General features: G+C 34.7%; 1 protein-coding gene across 1 annotated transcript; it reads left to right on the top strand.

Annotated features, from left to right (window-relative positions):
- Positions 1–300: 300 nt before the first annotated feature.
- Positions 301–18,735, top strand: LOC138310047 (fibrinogen-like protein A). The gene is made up of 6 exons (XM_069251195.1): positions 301–648; positions 6,342–6,463; positions 6,998–7,094; positions 9,507–9,674; positions 10,966–11,163; positions 18,437–18,735. Exons 1-6 carry the CDS (start codon positions 339–341, stop codon positions 18,733–18,735), a joined length of 1,194 nt encoding a protein of 397 aa, XP_069107296.1. The 5' UTR covers positions 301–338.
- The last annotated feature ends 1,089 nt before the right edge of the window (positions 18,736–19,824 follow it).

Genomic DNA, 19,824 nt, shown 5'->3' with positions numbered 1-19,824 from the left:
TAGGAAACACAAATTAAACATTTGCTTACCTGATGAAATATAATGGTAGTTTATTTTACTTTGTTAGCAATTAAGTGATGAATAACCATGTCCATGGCTGAAACACAATTATTGCGTTCATTGTTCTGGAACACTTATTCATAAGTCGATATTTTCTCATGAGAGTAACAAAGGTCTCTATCAAATATTGTCATTAAACACATTAAGGATGGATGGATATATACAAACGTTGTCTAATTCAGTGTTGTTAAACTATGTACGCATTCTAGTCCATATTCATTACCGGATAAGGTATGAACACCCGATAGTTATCACTGGGTCACAGTAACGGAGGTCGGATGAAGATGCCGTATCTATTATATATTCTTCTAAGTATCTTGCGACTGTGCTCCTCTACAATTATTACTAACAAATACAATGTTGTATCTAAGGTCCTCATCCAAAACCATCAATCTTCTTTGTTGACTTCTTCAAACTGGAAAACGAAGGTTGGATGTGCCTCTACCTGTGAATCATCGAGTTGTTTGTCCTTCTCCTATAATACAGTCACGGGAGAGTGTAGAACGTACGGAGATGAGATATGCTACAGAGACGACGGTGTTACGTCATCTTCCGTCAAATACTACGTCAAATACACCGACTTAGGCGGTAGGTATTGTTATTCATATGATTTTGATAATATTTTCAAAACGTGCTGTGGAAAATTCCTGTAACAATACAAATTTTGAAAATTAATAAATTTAATGAAAACATAATAAGAAATCATAGATAAAAATGATGTTTTAGCAAATGATTTTGTAAAGCGATTATTTTTTCATGTACTATATCATAAACATATTATGGATAATCTCAATATCCAACATTAATGAATTAATCAAAGAAAAAGAAAAATAATATTCAGGTAAACATTTTGTAAAATGATTTTATTTGCAATATATTAGACTAAACATTGCTTTTTAATTTTGATGAATAAATGCAATATAATGTTCACCCATCGATGCGATATAGCACAAAATTAATATACCGGTATCAAAAGTAATTTTATGTAAGTGATTTAAAAGTTATCTTTAAAAAAACTATCCATTTTTTTATTTTCCAAGTTGCCAATCATGAGAAAATAGATTGAAAACATTCCCTGAAGGCTCTGTATTTACTTTTTTATTGTTTTTTTATATATATGTAATACATAAAATAAATTATTTATACATAAGGAATTATTTCTTACCTTAATATATTGCTTAACGACATTTATCTTTCTACAGATCTTTATAACCTTGGCTTATATAACGGACATTTGTTTAATCAACACAAGAATGTTCAAAATAAGATAAGAAGTTCGAAGATTTCGTGGTAATGGTGTAAAATACGAAACGTTTTAACCGACAAAAATACTTACTTGTAATTTTGACGCAACAAATACTGAACTCCGATTTGAAGTTGAGTCTATATGCATAAAGGGAGTGGTATATCTGGGGTGTCCTGCTTGGTGTTCGGAAGCATGCTTCAGTGATATAAAATATTGTGGATATTATCATTGCAGTATCCTGAAATTAGCTGGTGAGTGATTATATAATAGCCGATATCCACTCACAGATGGCAACTTGTTATTTTCATGACATTATATGTTATTGAGAGGCAGATAGAGTTGGTGTATATGATAGGTGGGTATAGAAATGATAGCTAATTTAGCTTAAAGTGAATAATTGGGCAAAAGAAGGCTTAAGTCGCTAAAAATGGTCTTGATATATCCAATATAATTTCCTATGAAATAGAAAAATAAAAGTTTCCAATCAAAATCGCTCTAAATGCGAAGAAATTAATTTATATTATTTGAATCCTAAAACGTCCTCCCGACTGGCTATGTCCGTGTTGACATTCCTACATAGCATCGCTTTCAAAATTTATTTTTAGAACTGTGCTGAAGTTAAACGAAGTCTTTCCATAATTTCAATGGTCAAAACTGGACAGAACTTGACCGTCGTTTTGATATATAATAATTTTTAGAATGCTAATGAACGTATTAACACCGGTTTTCTTTGCCGGACTATTCACTTTAATTAAATGATTCAAATAGAACTATTGACCATGTATGCGGTGTGTATGTAATGTGCGGTGCATATTAAATGCGATTGTGGTATTTTCATGTTGTGTCTTCTTGTATATGGAAATATAGGCCCTTTTCATAGTGCTATATCACTGAAGCATGTCGCCGAAAACACCAAGCAAAACATACCATACGTTCACAATATACTGACAACGGGCGAACATCTTTAAAGTGTCGGTATAACATTGTATAAACCCCAAATTACAAACTACAAGTCTGATGTTTTGAGTTCTACACAACACAGGATTAACACACCAAACAAAAGAGCAGCTTTTGTGGCGATTCACTGATCCCAGTATTAATGAAGGGGCACAATAAAATATTTGTGTTTTGTGATAGGTCATGGATATAAATTAATTTGCTGCATCATGGCTATTGTTTCGTTTAGTTCACGAAGTGTAAAATGACTTGTACTTCTATGCCAACTTTATTTCCTTTAAGATCTGACCGTAAATTTAGAAGCTTATACTATCAGGTCCGTTAGAATATGTGTTGGTAAGCGGAATGCCGATTTAAACATTTACGTTGGAAATTCCTCATGTTTTATATTCCGATTGGATGTTTGGTAAAATTTGCATTTAAATTTTATTTAACTGACATAATATATATATAGCACCCTTGATACAAGAACACTAATCAACATTTCCAATTATTTATTTATACTTATTTATATCGAGTAATTAAATACGTATTTTTATTTGCACATTCTGAAGGACTTGGGTTTTATTGAGTATTCGAATTAAGCAGTAAATTGGCTTCTATATTTGTTAACAAAATAGCATAAATATGTATTATTTATTTTCTATTAAAACATCGGTTCCTAAGAAATGTCAAATGGTAACATAAAAACTATGATTTATAGAAGAGATGTGTTTGAATAAACATATGGTTTGTTACGTATTTTATGCCACACCCTAGTAATATATAAAAGACTTACAAGTTTACGAGTCTCTCGAGTGTCTCTATTAAATGGTTGTTAGTTTGTTTTTGATCTACATCGGCCTATCTATGAGGAATTTGTTTGGATTGGTGTCTTCAGTGAACGACATGAACATACCGCAGTCTCCCAAAACACGCACCTCGCACTTTACACACACTGCATAGGAGCCAGTCCTTACATAATCCTGGCTGTTAAAAGGACGATGAAATAATCAATCAAACAAACAAACACTGATGGGTAATAAGCTCACCTGGTCCGCGTGTTGCGGTGAATGAAGGGCTGTCCGTCTGTGCAATTCCTTAAAATCTCTACAAATTATAGTTTTTGCATGAAATTTTGGTCAGAAACATTCTTTGGGAAGGAACCCGGAGTTGGTTTACAATTTTTTTATGATCCCCGGGGACAGGAGGGACGGGGCCCGATAGTGGAAATAGAGGTAGTAAATCCTTTAAATCACTAAATCCATGAAGCTCTGCATAGATTGTAACCAAATTGTAGATAGAAACAAAGATTTATTTTAATATTTTTTTATTCACGGGTTTACCCGAGGTTATACTGACAACAGGCAAGCCAGTCATCCCAAAGTGTACACCCTTAATGCAGAACCTATAATTTTATGGAATGGACATTTAAGTTTATCCATACCAGAAAAAACTAACATGAATATATCAGTCATCCAATACACGCATAATGCACTTAACTAACACAAGACACCACATACCACGGTATGCCATCCTTATAGATGCTCCATCGACGACAAGTTGTATTTTTGTCACTATCAAAAACAAGAACAGACGATTTAGTATTTTTCTGCAGTTACAAAAGTTACTTACTTTTCTCCATTTCGACTATAGAACAGTTTGAGCTTCTAATTTTACTTCAGGTTAAAATAACAACATTGCATCCCGAAAGCAATCCATAGCGCTATATCCTATATGGAATGAAGTACTGATTACGCATATACCAAAAGGCAAAATAAATTATTTCATATTTTTTTGTGTTAATTAGACACATATATACACGATTAACACCAATTATTGTTCAAATGATGAATGTCATTTATGCTCTGTCGGCGGTGGAGCATCTTTAAATTACCCTATAAACCAAACCAAACGACAACACCCTGAGGTCTCACATAAAACATGTAATCAATCACAATAGAGACCGCAGAACCAAATGATTTCGCTATACATGTATGGAGTTTTCAAGTCTGGTCACCTGTCACTAATTTTGAAGAATGGAATCTCGCATACCTGTGAATAAAAAGAAATAAAGATCTACCATCTTGCTAAACTTTTATGTGGGGGTGCCATCTTATGTTGAATTCCGCACCAAAAAATGACCAAAATATTAATGAAATTCCAATATTGATTACCTCCCCCTGTCAGACACAAACTTGACAGAATTTTAAAATTTCTTTACATATTTTACATTTACATGTATTGCCCAACTCACACATTAAACATTTGAAACTGATGCGCCCTGAATACTTAATCAGCTCCGAAACATTCACCTCTCTATGAAATCTTGTGCTCAAAAGGGAATTTCCAGGAATCTATTTTTTCTTTGATTCCTATAAAGGATATGTGGATATCTACTCTCATTCGTAGCCACAATTTCAAGATGATAAAATAGTCTTTTATGTTACTGTAAATCCAAGTCATCACTTTAATGTTTAATTACAAAACAAACAGCTTGTTGTTAGTAATATTGATTTTTTATGTTATTGGCTTTTGTTCCTGGGAAGTACCCGTTTGAGCTATGGTAATATAATAGCTAATAGTACTCGGGATTACTGTCTTTCATTCCCTTTTTATCACGTTCAGAACCATCATTTGTAAATAGAACAATACCACTTGTAAAATATTAACCATATCGTTTGGATGTCCTATCAAAATCAAGGGGATGTGCGAGATGCGTGTTTTGGGAGACTTCATTATCTTTGTCTTTTGTCTTCTTGTATAGGTGATTTTTTTCAGAGTGTAATATCATTGGAGCATGTCGCCGAACACATAAACTATAACTTATTGTTATCAGTTTGGCCAATGCTATTGTCCCAGATAATATTTGATCCATACAACTGTGTCAAATATCCCAGACCTTCTTTAAACATACATAACACTAATTGCGAGAAAAACTCCCGCATTAAATAAAATCAGTACACCAAGTCACAGAATACTGGATTACGATTGGCTAAACAGATGTATACTATTTGCCCGAGGAAGCGGTCCATTATTCAATCTGATTAAAATACAGATCCTTATAACCACTCCGATATCAAACGTAGTGATAATAAGGATTTGTATTTTAACCAGATTGTCCATTATTTTTCTTATTATGATGAAATGAAAACGGGCCATCCACATGTGAGGATGATGTACTAAACCCATTTTGGCCTGGTTGAGTTGGGGCAAAGGGAGAGTTTTACCTACACTGTTTTCATCATTAGATATAGTGTGTAACCGTCTCTTCTCAAAGGGATGATTTTGTCTGCACAGGCTCGTAAGAAATAAAAAGGTTTGATTTTTTTTCTTTCATATATTTTTATATGAAATTAACACTACTTTATTAAAGAACCTATCTATATTTATATGCATAAGATATCGAATGAGGTGAGATGGAGGAATACTCTATTGTTATAGGGCCATGCATGTATAAAACAAGATTTAAATGGAATAAAAATAGATTTGTAAGAAAAATAATAAGGATTAACAAGTCAGCTAACATAACTGTAATCTATTTATCCACATATGCACTATGGAATTGCATTTCACCTGTTTCTTATGCATCAAATATATATAATCTACTCTAAACAAAACTTTTATGAAGTACTAAATATTCATTGCGTTGAACGTTCGCCCCTGTGAGGAAGGCTTTGGGTTCTGCCCCTGGCCGTGACACACCAAAGTCTATAAAAGTGGTAGTTTCTACTCCTGCTTAGCGCTCAGCAAACAGGGAATGGGACGACTGGTTCGCCCGTTGTCAGTATAATGTGACCGGGTGAGGTGTGTTGCTTGGTGTCTTCGGCGGCATGCTTCAGTGATATAGCACTATAAAAAGGGCAACAATTCCACTATACAAGAAGACACAACACGAACATACTGCAGTCTTCCAAAACACGCACCACGCACTTCACGCACGCTGCACACTGCATGCATGGGAGGCCGTCCTTACATGACCCTGACTGTTAATAGGACGTTAAACTAATCAAACAAACAAACAAACAAATCATGTTAAAAATATATAATTGACACTTCACCTACAAAATAAACTATATTTGTATTTTCTATTTTGTAGTTCTGAGACATTGTGGCGAAATTCCAACAGTCTACTGTTCTGGAGTTTATACGATAAACCCCACGCTGACGTCACCCTTCAGTGCATACTGCGATATCGACACGGCAAGCGGACCATGGACGGTATGTATTGAGGTAAAAGAGAGGAAACCTTTACCGCGGAAAGAAGATTATCTGAATTCCCAAACTATCCGGATTGTTGGTTTTCTTGACCGACGAATATCATTTAATTAACAATAGTCTAAAGACGTCTACTGACATTTTTGTTCGGATTGTGAATTTTTCGGAGTATCGGCGGCCGGATTTTCAATGTTAAGTGTCATCGACAGACAAATTTATAGATAGCCTTTGTATGTGTCATATGACCTTCTATAGCAGCATACAGAAAAGTATTTTATCTCGCAATAATTACGCGATATATTTTAGAATTGTTTACCAATGAGATCATATTTCGCTTCTGATTATTTGAAAGAATAAGCCCATTTTAGGGAAGGGAAAAATAACGTTCTAAGTCGGGTCGAACGCAGACCAGGTAGTCTAGTACTCAGTAGAGGTTGTTTTTTTGACCGAGGTGCGACCCACTGTCTGTGCGTATACTTTACCGCTCCTTATAAATTAAAGCATAACTATGATTAACAATATTTTTTTATTGTCTAGGTTGTTGCTAACAGATACGACGGGTCTGTCAGCTTTTACGAGTCATGGTCCAACTATAAAAATGGTTTCGGAAGTCTGACAGGCGAATTTTGGATGGGTTAGTTCATATAATGTTTTCAATATGCTAAGAAGGCCGTCCTAACATGACCCTGATTGTTATTAGGACGTTAATTATATTTTTTTTTTAAATCAGTATGTACATTCAACATGAAAGTGTTGTGTCGTGATGTTTCTTTGTTAAATAAATGAACGTCCTATTAACATCCAGGACCATTTTAGGACGGCATCCCATGGTGTAATAATATACTTAATGTCCTTACGGACCTACACGTAAGTATAATGGAAAATCATCCTCATTACTCCAAGGGTTACTATCACTGACGTTATATCGACCCCTAGACTATTTGTTAGTGAAGGTGCAGACGAGAGAAGATAAAGGGAAATTAGTCTTTTTTGAGAATAAAAACAATTTAGAAATGATCTATCAAATTGTTCCTGCCAGAATCTTGTATTCATCTCGCCAAAAGAGCATAACAAAGCTAAATATAGCACGCTATCGAAAAACATGTAATTTGAAGTACAACTGGTATAAAGGTCTTACGAACATGACCCTTAATGGGATGTTGTCAGATCATCTATCAAACGTGGTTTTAAGGCTCTGTATTTTAATAAGATTGTAAATTCCTAGAGTATCGAGGTTTATAGTACACATAAACATCTTAAAAGGGCTAATTCAGATAATTGATTGATAATTTATTTTATTGCAAATTTGAAGGTTACAATGAATAATTCAATGAGTATACTAAGGTTCAATTGTTAAAATCAGCTGGAAAATAACGAAAACAATACTAATTGATTTATTTATGTGCACGCAATAGTTTACACAATTACCACCGTTGAAACGTTTGAGCTTCTAATTTTACTTCAAGTTAAAAATATGAAAAAAAAAAAGATTTATTGCATCCCGAAAAAATTCCATGGCACTATATCCTATATGGAATGATGTAATAATTGCGCACGCACCAAAGGAAAATAAATTATTTTTTTTTATTATTAATTGTGTTAATTAGTCATATATATACACGATAAAACACCAATTATTGAATATCATTTATGCTCTGTCGGCGGTGGAGCATCTTTAATGATTTTCGTTTGTGTTATGGTTGGTTGAATATATAAGCGTCCTATATATAAAAAGGGTCAATCCAGAACGCCTCTTATGTATATGATGTGATGGCTTTGTAAAGTGCTCTCCATTTAACAGTTAAGTATCGGGGATCGCCAACTGCCGCTGATCAATCAGCTTACGGCTACTTCAGTATTATAACACTATAAAAAGGGCAACAGTTCCACTATAAAAGACAACACGAACATGCAGCAGTCTCCTAAATACGTAACTCGCATTGCATACATATAAAGGAATATTTTATATTTTATATTCAATCTAAAAATATTTGATTGACAAAGATAGTAAATGATATTATTAAACGTAGCCTATCTTAATCATATAGTGGTGGCCAAGTACTTTAACTGTTCCGACATAACTAAGTTAAAACACGGTTATAACAAGCATAATTAAAACGATTTCATGATTATAACGAGCACATTTACAACGAACTCATGATTATAACGAACACATTTACAACGAACTCATGATTATAACGAACACATTTACAACGAACTCATGATTATAACGAACACACAAACAACGAACTCATGATTATAACGAACACACAAACAACGAACTCATGATTATAACGAACACACAAACAACGAATTCATGATTATAACGAACACACAAACAACGAACTCATGATTATAACGAACACACAAACAACGAACTCATGATTATAACGAACACATTTACAACGAACTCATGATTATAACGAACACACAAACAACGAACTCATGATTATAACGAACACACAAACAACGAACTCATGATTATAACGAACACACAAACAACGAACTCATGATTATAACGAACACACAAACAACGAACTCATGATTATAACGAACACACAAACAACGAACTCATGATTATAACGAACACATCATTACAACGAACTCATGATTATAACGAACACATTACAACGAACTCATAACGAACACACAAACACAACTCATGATTATAACGAATCATGTATAACGATACTTACTATGAATTATTCGTTATAACGAAGTAATTTTTATTCCAAATAAAGGTTCTTAAAATTGTCTGCAATATATATGTAACGAAGTATGTGTATGGCAAGTAATTTTGTTGGTCCCAAGAGATTCGTTATGACCATGTTCGTGCAATTTTTCGCCTTTGTGCCGCGAGTTCGAATCTCTTGTGGAGAGTTGCAAGGTACTCTCCTCAGGTCATTTGTAATTTCTTTGGTACTGCGGATTGTCTTCCCTTCATCAACCTGAAACGTTCTTAAATTATATTCTCTGTTAAAAAAGAACGTTGATGAATCAACCCGAAATCTACTTATATGATAGTTGGAACATATTTCACGTTTAGGGTTTAAGAACTACAGGCTGCTTCAGACACTGGGGTTGAAGATGAGGATTGAAATGGAAGGATGGGACGGGTCGTACAAGTACGTAGAGTATTCAACCTTCACTGTTTCTAACGAGGCCTCTAAATACACTTTGGGCTACAGTGGCTTCAGTTCACCACACGGACTAGGTAAGTCATCAAATAATGAAAATCATACATATAACTTAACGCCAATTTTGTAAATTATTCATGTTGTATAGCGTCTGACGCATATACGAGTCATACTAAGTCCGTGGCTATTCATGAACGAATCTAAATGGTCTCTTTAGGTCAAAATAAGCGTATTTCTTTAATTTTATACAAATCGTAAAACATCTGTGTCATGTATCTATAATAATGACAGTAAGTATTGGCAACAAATAAGGGGTATCACGAGATTAAGATTCCACATTTAGTCATCATTTACGGCCTTGCAATCGGGTAGCAGGCACAGATCTTACATCATACTTGCAATGCAGATGCTGCTTGAGTTTCCCTCATTAAACTAATTTAAACATGTTTTAAACAAAGAAAAAACAATATATTTAGTTGTCAGATGATACCACTCAATGAATGTGGCCTATACCATTCCTGACACCGAGTGGGACGACTGGTTTGTCGTTGTCAGTATATTGTCACCGGGTTTGGTGCTTTGTTGTGGTATCTTCGGTGGCGCCATAATACCATTAATTTAACTTGCCCTATTTAATCTTTGTAACTCAGTCCATGTGACACTGCGATGTAATCATCTAAACGAGAGTGTGGTAAGCCAGTATTCAGTACTAAACGACATGTCAAGCTATCATGCTATTGTAAAATGAAAGTTTTCAGCAAGATAATTGAACAAATCCTTAACTTATTCACACTATCCAGCTTCTTCAAATTTTGCATCCATTTGATAAACTGAAATTCATAAAGCCGTGGTTTTAGGCAAAAACTGCAATTATATCATTTCACGTTAATATTCAATCAATAAGGGCTTAGTGAAAACATTAATTTTCATCAATAGAGTTATGAAACCGGAAATGTCATAGTAAAATGTAAAGCCATTGTATACCAATGTTATATTTGATACAAGCCAAATGCCACTTTCATAATAAACCAATAAAAATTTCGATAGAAGCCAAATGTCATAAAGAAACAAAATTTTATACCAGTGGTAATATTTTTTACAAGCTAAATTTCAATTTTGATAATGAAAGATTATTTCAAGCCAATGAAATTTTCGAAAGAAGCCAAATGCCTTTGTTATACTGTAATATGAATGTATGTCAATGGTAATGCTTGGTTCAAGCCTAATATTACTTCCATAATGAAACATTATTTCGACACCATTTAATATTCGATTGCCATACGTATAATATAGCATGTTCTTTTACCAACGGAACTCGTTAGAAGTGTTATCATTTAAATGTAAGCTTCAATTTGTTTTGTCTCCTAGCTGACAAATTAAACGAAGCCTACGGGATCCCCTTCTCCACCTATGACAATGATAACGATGATGACCCGAGTAACTGTGCTAGTTCTGCACGCGGAGGCTGGTGGTATGATGCCTGCTACAGCGCTAACCTATTCGGGGAGAGAAAGAACGAATTCGCCTATGGAGCCATGGTATGGAAATATTTTTATCCAGGCCAAGGCGAATATTCATCTGTTCAAAGCGTCAAGATGATGGTAGCTACCCCATAAGGAAAGCAAATAATTTCACTGGTGTACAGATGACAACATTTCTATGAACTATAGACGAATACTTTATATATGATGTCTTATTCGTAAACATAATTATTTGTATTTTGAAAATTAATACTTTCATTGTGAACTGATAAGTAAGTCTTACAAACGAAGTAGGGATTTGGTAGATTCCAATTACGTCCTCGGACGAAATTGTGCGTGTGTGCGTGAGATGGTGTGTGTGTGTATGAATTGTGGGTTATTACAATTTGTTCAAACGATCTCTCATGATATATTATAAGACTCTTTCATATGTGGATATTAAGGATAGGGATATTCTACCCAAGGGTTACAAAATGTAGTAAAACCCGAGGCTTGCCGAGGGTTTTTGCAACATTTTGTGATCCCAAGGGTAGTAATCCCCATCCTTCATATCCTAGAACGAATATACGTACCCAGCCTAAAATACCTCTCGGCCGGGTACGGATTGGCCCCTATGTGTCGTAGTGGAGCACTGCCTCCGAAAATCACTCGGGCACAGTTTTCTATACTTTTTTGTAGGTTTCCAATTATTTTATGAGTATATATGCATTTACATAATATTTTGTCCTAAAAAACATAACTACCATTCTTGATATCGTCCGTACCACTCACAAGACGTCAAATTCACAATTTGTGGACTTGCCGTATAAATTCCCTTCAGAAAGACCTTCATATGTATTATGTAAAAAAATAATGCCTCGTTGAGAAATTGATATTTTTTGTGGTTAGGTTTTATTGCCTAGTTGGTTAGCGATATCAAACAAGTAAGCAAACGTTTTACAAAGGTTTGCATAATAATTTCTTTGCTCTATTAGCAGTAATATGCACCAATTGTAGTTCTAAAGACGACACCATTTTCTGTATAAAAGTCTTTTGAGCTACAATATTGCAACTATTCATATCCATGTATGAAAGAGTATTTTTCTTTCATACCTTGACGCTTTATTGCAATTTTACAAATATAATAGCCCGCCATTTTGAAATAAATGCGAAGAAATCTACGACCGGAAGTCACTTTTCCATACATGAAAAATTACGTGATATTTTCAACACAAATTCCGTTGTTTGCATCTTTTATAGTAAAACCAATCATATTTGTGAAAAAAGAGGGTAGCCATGCAATACAGCCTCAGGCGACATGAATGTATTGCCCTGCACAGTATTACACCCGTAGGTATGAATGAAAATATTATACAGCATTTAAGAACAAATTATTACACAACGTCATTTAAGTAGATCACACAATATCTAAGCATTTGACTGAATTCAGTTTGCAATTATAGGAGTATGAATGCAAACTGGACAGTTGCAAATATAATGAATCGCGCTTTCCTAATACTATTCGTTGTCTTACGTAGAGGGACTCCAATGAAGATGAAAATATTTTGAATCAATTTCAGGAAATTTATTTTTAATTTGGTGAAGGTGATTATGGATGTAATCCAACTATGAACATGAAAGTTCACAGACGAAATTTTCCTTTTCTATTTAACATGTCTGATAAATTAGTCTGACTAGACAATGACCCGACACGAAAAGATGGGTCAGTGCAATAAATTTACTTAATTCGTACGTTACTCTTCTCTAGCATGGCTAAATTGTGGGTCAGTTTTAGTCCAATTTGTTTGCAATTCTTGTCAATTTCGATTTAAACTGGACACTGACATACCGTCTTCATTCTGAAAGATTGTAGATGGAATTCTGATGGGATGTCGATCAGTTTATGAACAATATTTCTGAGGCCTTATTTCACGCCGTCAGAGGAATGCACATTTGCTCCTTTGCTAATCGGTAGCGTATTGTTCCTGAATCAAATAACTAGATTTTGAGTAATTTTTCAAAACACAACCTTATGCATCCTGATTGATTTATGCCATGGGAGGTTTTGTTGTTTAAAAGCAAAACTGCAGTTATATATGATTGATATTTATTGTTATGCGCAATTTACAATGTCGTCTAGTTATTTGTTCAGCATAGTCTAACCATGGTCAATCTTCCGTAACAATTTCACATTGTGTTTAAACAAAAGTACCGTGAATGCATTATGGCTACACAGATTTTTGCATTATTTCAAGTATCATATGCATTTTAAGTTATAGGTTATGTTACATTGTTTTTTTTCTTGGCTTATGTCATTGCGCGGCGTTATTTTAATCGTTACTAGTCAGAGTTCTGCGTGGAATGTAATTGGGACAGAAACATTTAAATCTTAGATCTGCCACACAAACCTCACCTCAGCTCAGAGGCGTAACGCAATAGGAGTACATAGTGGTTAATCATTATAAGTCAGGGATTTTTGAATTGATTGTAAATGAATTTGGCCGAAAACACCCCTGGGGAAACTAGAACAGATGAATGATGGGGGATATTTGGGGTAATAGACGGTGGAGAAATAGGGGATAATAGGCAGTAGAACATTATTTAAATCGCTAGTACTTCGGGAAAGGAGATCAATAATGGCGCTAACGGCTCAGAGACTGGAGGGGCGGATGGATTTTTAAGCAATATGTTTACTTTTTAGATGCCTGAACTTTTTTTTAAGATGAGTATCCGTAAACTATGTACTGCAGATGTATAATGTACAGATATCCGACTCGGATACGGACATCGTGTACACTAGGTACCCGTTAAATCGTGTTGCTAAAGGATTATGAATTTCTATGATATTAATTAAAAGAGTCATCAATACTATGTCATCATGTTTTTCTTCAACTTTTTTTTAACGGACTAGTCTTTGTTATGTGTGACGTTCAGCTTCCACTATTTCAAACAGGCAACACAGATTAATATACTGCAGGCTCTTTAGAGATTAAGACAAACATACAGCAACAACTAGCAAATAGACGAAGCTTTGTTTGAATAACCCTAGGTGTTCTTGTTCAAGATAACGCAGAATCAAACCAAAAATTTATATCTCGAAATCCCCTTTTGGGCTCAAAATTTCATAGAGAGGTGAAAGTTTCCGAGCCTGCTGACTTGGTATAAATGGTGCATCAGTTTCAAGTGTTCAATGTGTGGGTAGGGCAATACATTTAGATATTTCAAATGTATTTAATGGATTTTTTACGACTGTTTCTGAAAGTGTAGATAATCAAGATAGGAATTTCATGAAAATTTTGGTTACATTTTAATGCGGAATTCAACGAAAGATTGAACCTCTACATATACCGAGATGGTACCAATTTTTATTCACATACATGTGAGGTGACCTTCTTCAAAATTAATTATGAATGATATGACTGACATAACTTTATTTAACCATGACAGTGGCAAACGTTGACATTATTGTCTATAGAAAATTATTTGGTTCTGCACTTTCTTTCAACCATAAACGTATTTTAACAATTTCGCATTTTCCTAACAACCGACTTGATTTAGTGATCTAAACTTTTATGGCCATACTTTACTTGTGTATAAAACCACCTCGCAGCAGTTTTTACGCGATTTCCTATCACCGCAAAATGCGCACTAATAAGTAAATTTGAAGCAATTTCGCGTCGATAAATCTCCGCGATTTATTATCGCCCGAAGAAAATGCGAAAACTAATCGCAAACGAAAATAAGTTCAGATGAAAGTAATATGTAGTTAAGCCGAATCAACCAACACAACCATTGTTCTTTTCTTTACTCCATCTATTCATCAATATAATCGTATTATCAGTGTACTATCTGTATTGTGTTGGCTTGATACATCATTGACGCTTTGGTATATGATTTTGATCAATAATTTACATACGTATCGGACTTTTAACGCACATTGATCCGAAGGCAGATAAGCATGAAGCCGAAGCCAATTATTTACTGGCTGTTGAATAACGATTGATTAAGTTTAACCAAAGCAACCAATGTTCTTTTGTCACGATGTTTACTCCAACATTCCATCCATTATTCATTTAAAGTAGATAATCGTGAAACACGTCCTCATACCTCCAGACAGGCATGGTATACTGCTCTATTCTGCTATAGCCTGTAATTATACACTTAATCTATGTCGTCAAGGGACTACGAATTATCTCAATTCAATATTTTTTCTGGATATGTATACACACCTGAATACTTTCCGTTGATGAACAGGCATATGTTTTGAATGCAGCTCTTGTGTTGTTGCTATGATCATGATTCCCAAAATCAACCAACCACATATGTAAACAAATTAATGCAGTCAATTCGGAGATTAGCGACATGTTCTACGGCAACTAGTTTGTAAATCGCTCAGCAGTCTCGAATTTAGGTGTATATAAACAACAAAAAGTTATAAATTTATGCGGGAATATCTCATTATTATTTAGGCCGAATGTAATGTAACATATAATAATGCAACGTTTCGTTGTCATTTAAATATGTATCATTTGTTGTTAATAACAATGCTATGGTTCTATCACTTTATTGTCCTATCGATAGAGACATCAGGACGCACCATGTTTGATAGTGATGAAAAGCCGGAGAACCCGCAATCTGATTAAAATACAGATCATTATTATCACCGTTTGATAAGAGGATCTGAGAAAATCCCATTAGGGGTCATGTCCAGGTGACCTTTGAAAATGGCCAATCAAATTGCTACTTGCAAAATTTTGACAGTGAATTTCAGGGGACGCAATTGTTTGAAAAACTTGTTTTGGTATGAATTCCACGTGGTATAAAGGTCATCTGGACGTGACCCCCTATGGGATTTTGTCAGATCCTTCATTTAATGGAGTGGTAATAAGGATCTGTATTTCAATCAGATTTGAGAACCCGGAGTAAAAACCAGCGGTCAGTACCTGACAACTGTTCCACATGGGATTCGAACACGCGATTCAGAGGTGGAGGTTTTGTGATATGTCGAGAGCACACGGCCCCATGTATCATTGTATGGCAAAATAAATAAATTCTCCACGATTCTTATAATTTCATCATTATTTTACTAATAAAAAATAATTTATAGAAAACAGAAATAATTGCAAATTCAGTAGAATTCTACGGTTACAGAACAAGAACATTTTAACGCATGTCTTACATGGCACTCAGACAATTATAATCCAATCAATTGCTCGTATTTTGAACTATTGTCTCGCAAAAGATACCTCATCTATTTGAAAATTAATGGATTTGTTAGTTTTATGCACAAACACGATAGGTAAAAACTACAATTTCCTAATGAGATGTTTAATATGTATGGACATTTGTAGGAATATGTTCCAGTGGTCTTCTTAATATATATATCTATATATATAATTTTATCAGATTGGTGCGAAGTGTGGATATCTACACGTTTTGGGAGGCTGGGGAATATTCGTGTTGTGTCTCATTGTAATAATTGAATCCTTGCCTTTTGATAGAGCGGTCTCAGTGAAACATGGCGCCGAACACACTTCACTGGAGCTATGCAATATTGTAATAAATTTTACTTGCATAATAATTAATTAGAGGGTGGAATGAATTAAGGGATTTACTTCGTATCGTGTTAAAATGTATGATGTAAACCCCAGCAGATTCATGAAAAAATGACTTTCTATCCCAATTCTAAAATTATTTAAGATGCGGAGATGCATACATGTGGTAATTCCCTTTAATATTTAACACACATTATGTTCTAAAGAGAATTTGAGATCACCCCGCTTCTTTCCCATTAACCAATCAAACCGCTTCTCATATTCTGATATCGCAAAGCTCCATCCACTTCAGATTTCCCCAGCTGACAGCGTTGTTGATACTGCTATGCAATATGTGGTGTACAAAGTGCAGCATTTAATGAATATTCTATCAGAATTTCCTATTCGATTATTTACGGATGCATTTATAGTATTTGCAAGACTCCAGTCCGTAATATCTGTCCATGACATCGACGAAACGACCAAAATTAATGTGAAATTTGCTCTACGATCGGTTAGCTTAGATAAAAAAAAACCGAGGCTTGCGATGTTTCCGAATTGATAATTTGGAATTTACATAGTGTTTCCTGAATAAAGGTAATAAGTATACAGAAGCACCGGCCATTTGTGTCTAATAGATCTATAGTTAAGTCGTGATGGGGATTTGCAGTACCGTGTCCAGCTTGTCAGCCGATCTTTCGATTGGCTTATTTTGAACAACTGTCAACCAACCGAGAATTGTTGCAATGTTAAATAAGTCGTACGTTTGAAACATTTCGACGATGTTTTGATAACATTAAATTTTTATAATTCTCAATGACATCGTGATCGGCATCTAATATTACGAAAGCCGTGTAACCGATTACCGGTTTCGACGTCGGCATAGTTCATGAATATAATCCAATCAACATCATTTTATAATGCAGAATGTATGTACATATTTTAAAAGATGACACATCAAAGGAACTCAATTTAACAAAAGATGACAATTTATTGACTCGTGAGCTATTCATGCCTCGAACACTCGATCTACGGCAAACAATCGTCTAACCAAACACACCTGCGCCTTCTACCACCGTGCCACATACACGTCCCCAAAATAGGACGTTTCTATGACGAAGTGATAGTCGGTTCGCTATGCTGACATGATCACTGTAGAAATTGTCAAATTAAATCTTTTGATCGACAACACATATACATAGTGTTTAGTAATTATGACATATTTTGTTGAAATCGGAACACTCTATACCTATCATATTATCATGACAACGGACAAACCAGTCGTCTAAACTCCCTTTATACCTCTATACTGCTGTGCTAAATTACAGAACGGCAATAAAATATCACCGTGGCATTTACAAAACATTATATTTGTGATTTGTTATATTTACGTCCTTTTAACAGCCAGGGCCATATGGATATGTGTAGCCTTAAAATGTAAAGCCATTGTATACGTGTTATTTTGGATACAAGCCAAATGCCACTTTCCTGTTAGTTGTTTAATGCGAAAGTCGTGCCAAATTTCATAAGAAACTAAATCACTGAAGAATGCTGCCGAATATTCGTTACAAGCACAAATCCACCCGGTCGCATAATGAAACGGGCAAGCCAATGAAATTTTTACCGAAAGAAGCCAAATGCCTTTGTTATACTGTAATATGAATGTATGTCAATGGTAATGCTTGGTTCAAGCCTAATATTACATGTACTTTCATAATGAAACATTATTTCGACACCATTTAATATTCGATTGCCATACGTATAATATAGCATGTTCTTTTACCAACGGAACTCGTTAGAAGTGTTATCATTTAAATGTAAGTTTCAATTTGTTTTGTCTCCTAGCTGACAAATTAAACGAAGCCTACGGGATCCCCTTCTCCACCTATGACAATGATAACGATGATGACGACTCGAGTAACTGTGCTAGTTCTGCACGCGGAGGCTGGTGGTATGATGCCTGCTACAGCGCTAACCTATTCGGGGAGAGAAAGAACGAATTCGCCTATGGAGCCATGGTATGGAAATATTTTTTATCCAGGCCAAGGCGAATATTCATCTGTTCAAAGCGTCAAGATGATGGTAGCTACCCCATAAGGAAAGCAAATAATTTCACTGGTGTACAGATGACAACATTTCTATGAACTATAGACGAATACTTTATATATGATGTCTTATTTGTAAACATAATTATTTGTATTTTGAAAATTAATACTTTCATTGTGAACTGATAAGTAAGTCTTACAAACGAAGTGGGGATTTGGTAGATTCCAATTACGTCCTCGGACGAAATTGTGCGTGTGTGCGTGAGATGGTGTGTGTGTGTATGAATTGTGGGTTATTACAATTTGTTCAAACGATCTCTCATGACATATAATAAGATTCTTTCATATGTGGATATTAAGGATAGGGATATTCTACCCAAGGGTTACAAAATGTAGTTAAAACCCGAGGCTTGCCGAGGGTTTTTGCAACATTTTGTGATCCCGAGGGTAGTAATCCCCATCCTTCATATCCTAGAACGAATATACGTACCCAGCCTAATATACCTCTCGGCCGGGTACGAATTGGCCCCTATGTGTCGTAGTGGAGCACTGCCTCCGAAAATCACTCGGGCACAGTTTTCTATACTTTTTTGTAGGTTTCCAATTATTTTATGAGTATATATGCATTTACATAATATGTTCGTCCTAAAAAAACATAACTACCATTCTTGATATCGTCCGTACCACTCACAAGACGTCAAATTCACAATTTGTGGACTTGCCGTATAAATTCCCTTCAGAAAGACCTTCATATGTATTATGTAAAAAAATAATGCCTCGTTGAGAAATTGATATTTTTTGTGGTTAGGTTTTATTGCCTAGTTGGTAAGCGATATCAAACAAGTAAGCAAACGTTTTATAAAGGTTTGCATAATAATTTCTTTGCTCTATTAGCAGTAATATGCACCAATTGTAGATCTAAAGACGACACCATTTTCTGTATAAAAGTCTTTTGAGCTACAATATTGCAACTATTCATATCCATGTATGAAAGAGTATTTTTCTTTCATACCTTGACGCTTTATTGCAATTTTACAAATATAATAGCCCGCCATTTTGAAATAAATTCGAAGAAATCTACGACCGGAAGTCACTTTTCCATACATGAAAAATTACGTGATATTTTCAACACAAATTCCGTTGTTTGCATCTTTTATAGTAAAACCAATCATATTTGTGAAAAAAGAC

Source organism: Argopecten irradians, chromosome 16 (genome assembly GCF_041381155.1).
Source record: "Argopecten irradians isolate NY chromosome 16, Ai_NY, whole genome shotgun sequence".
Lineage (NCBI taxonomy): Eukaryota > Metazoa > Mollusca > Bivalvia > Pectinida > Pectinidae > Argopecten > Argopecten irradians.
Note: the sequence above shows the minus strand (reverse complement) of the source record. Positions and strands in the feature narration are given on the sequence as shown.

Excerpts from the sequence above, each read along its gene's own strand:
- LOC138310047 (XM_069251195.1), top strand. The coding sequence starts at position 339 with ATGAAGATGCCGTATCTATTATATATTCTTCTAAGTATCTTGCGACTG. Across the intron at positions 7,095-9,506 it reads GACAGGCGAATTTTGGATGG|GGTTTAAGAACTACAGGCTG; the intron begins GTTAGTTCATAT and ends TTTCACGTTTAG. Across the intron at positions 9,675-10,965 it reads CAGTTCACCACACGGACTAG|CTGACAAATTAAACGAAGCC; the intron begins GTAAGTCATCAA and ends TTTGTCTCCTAG.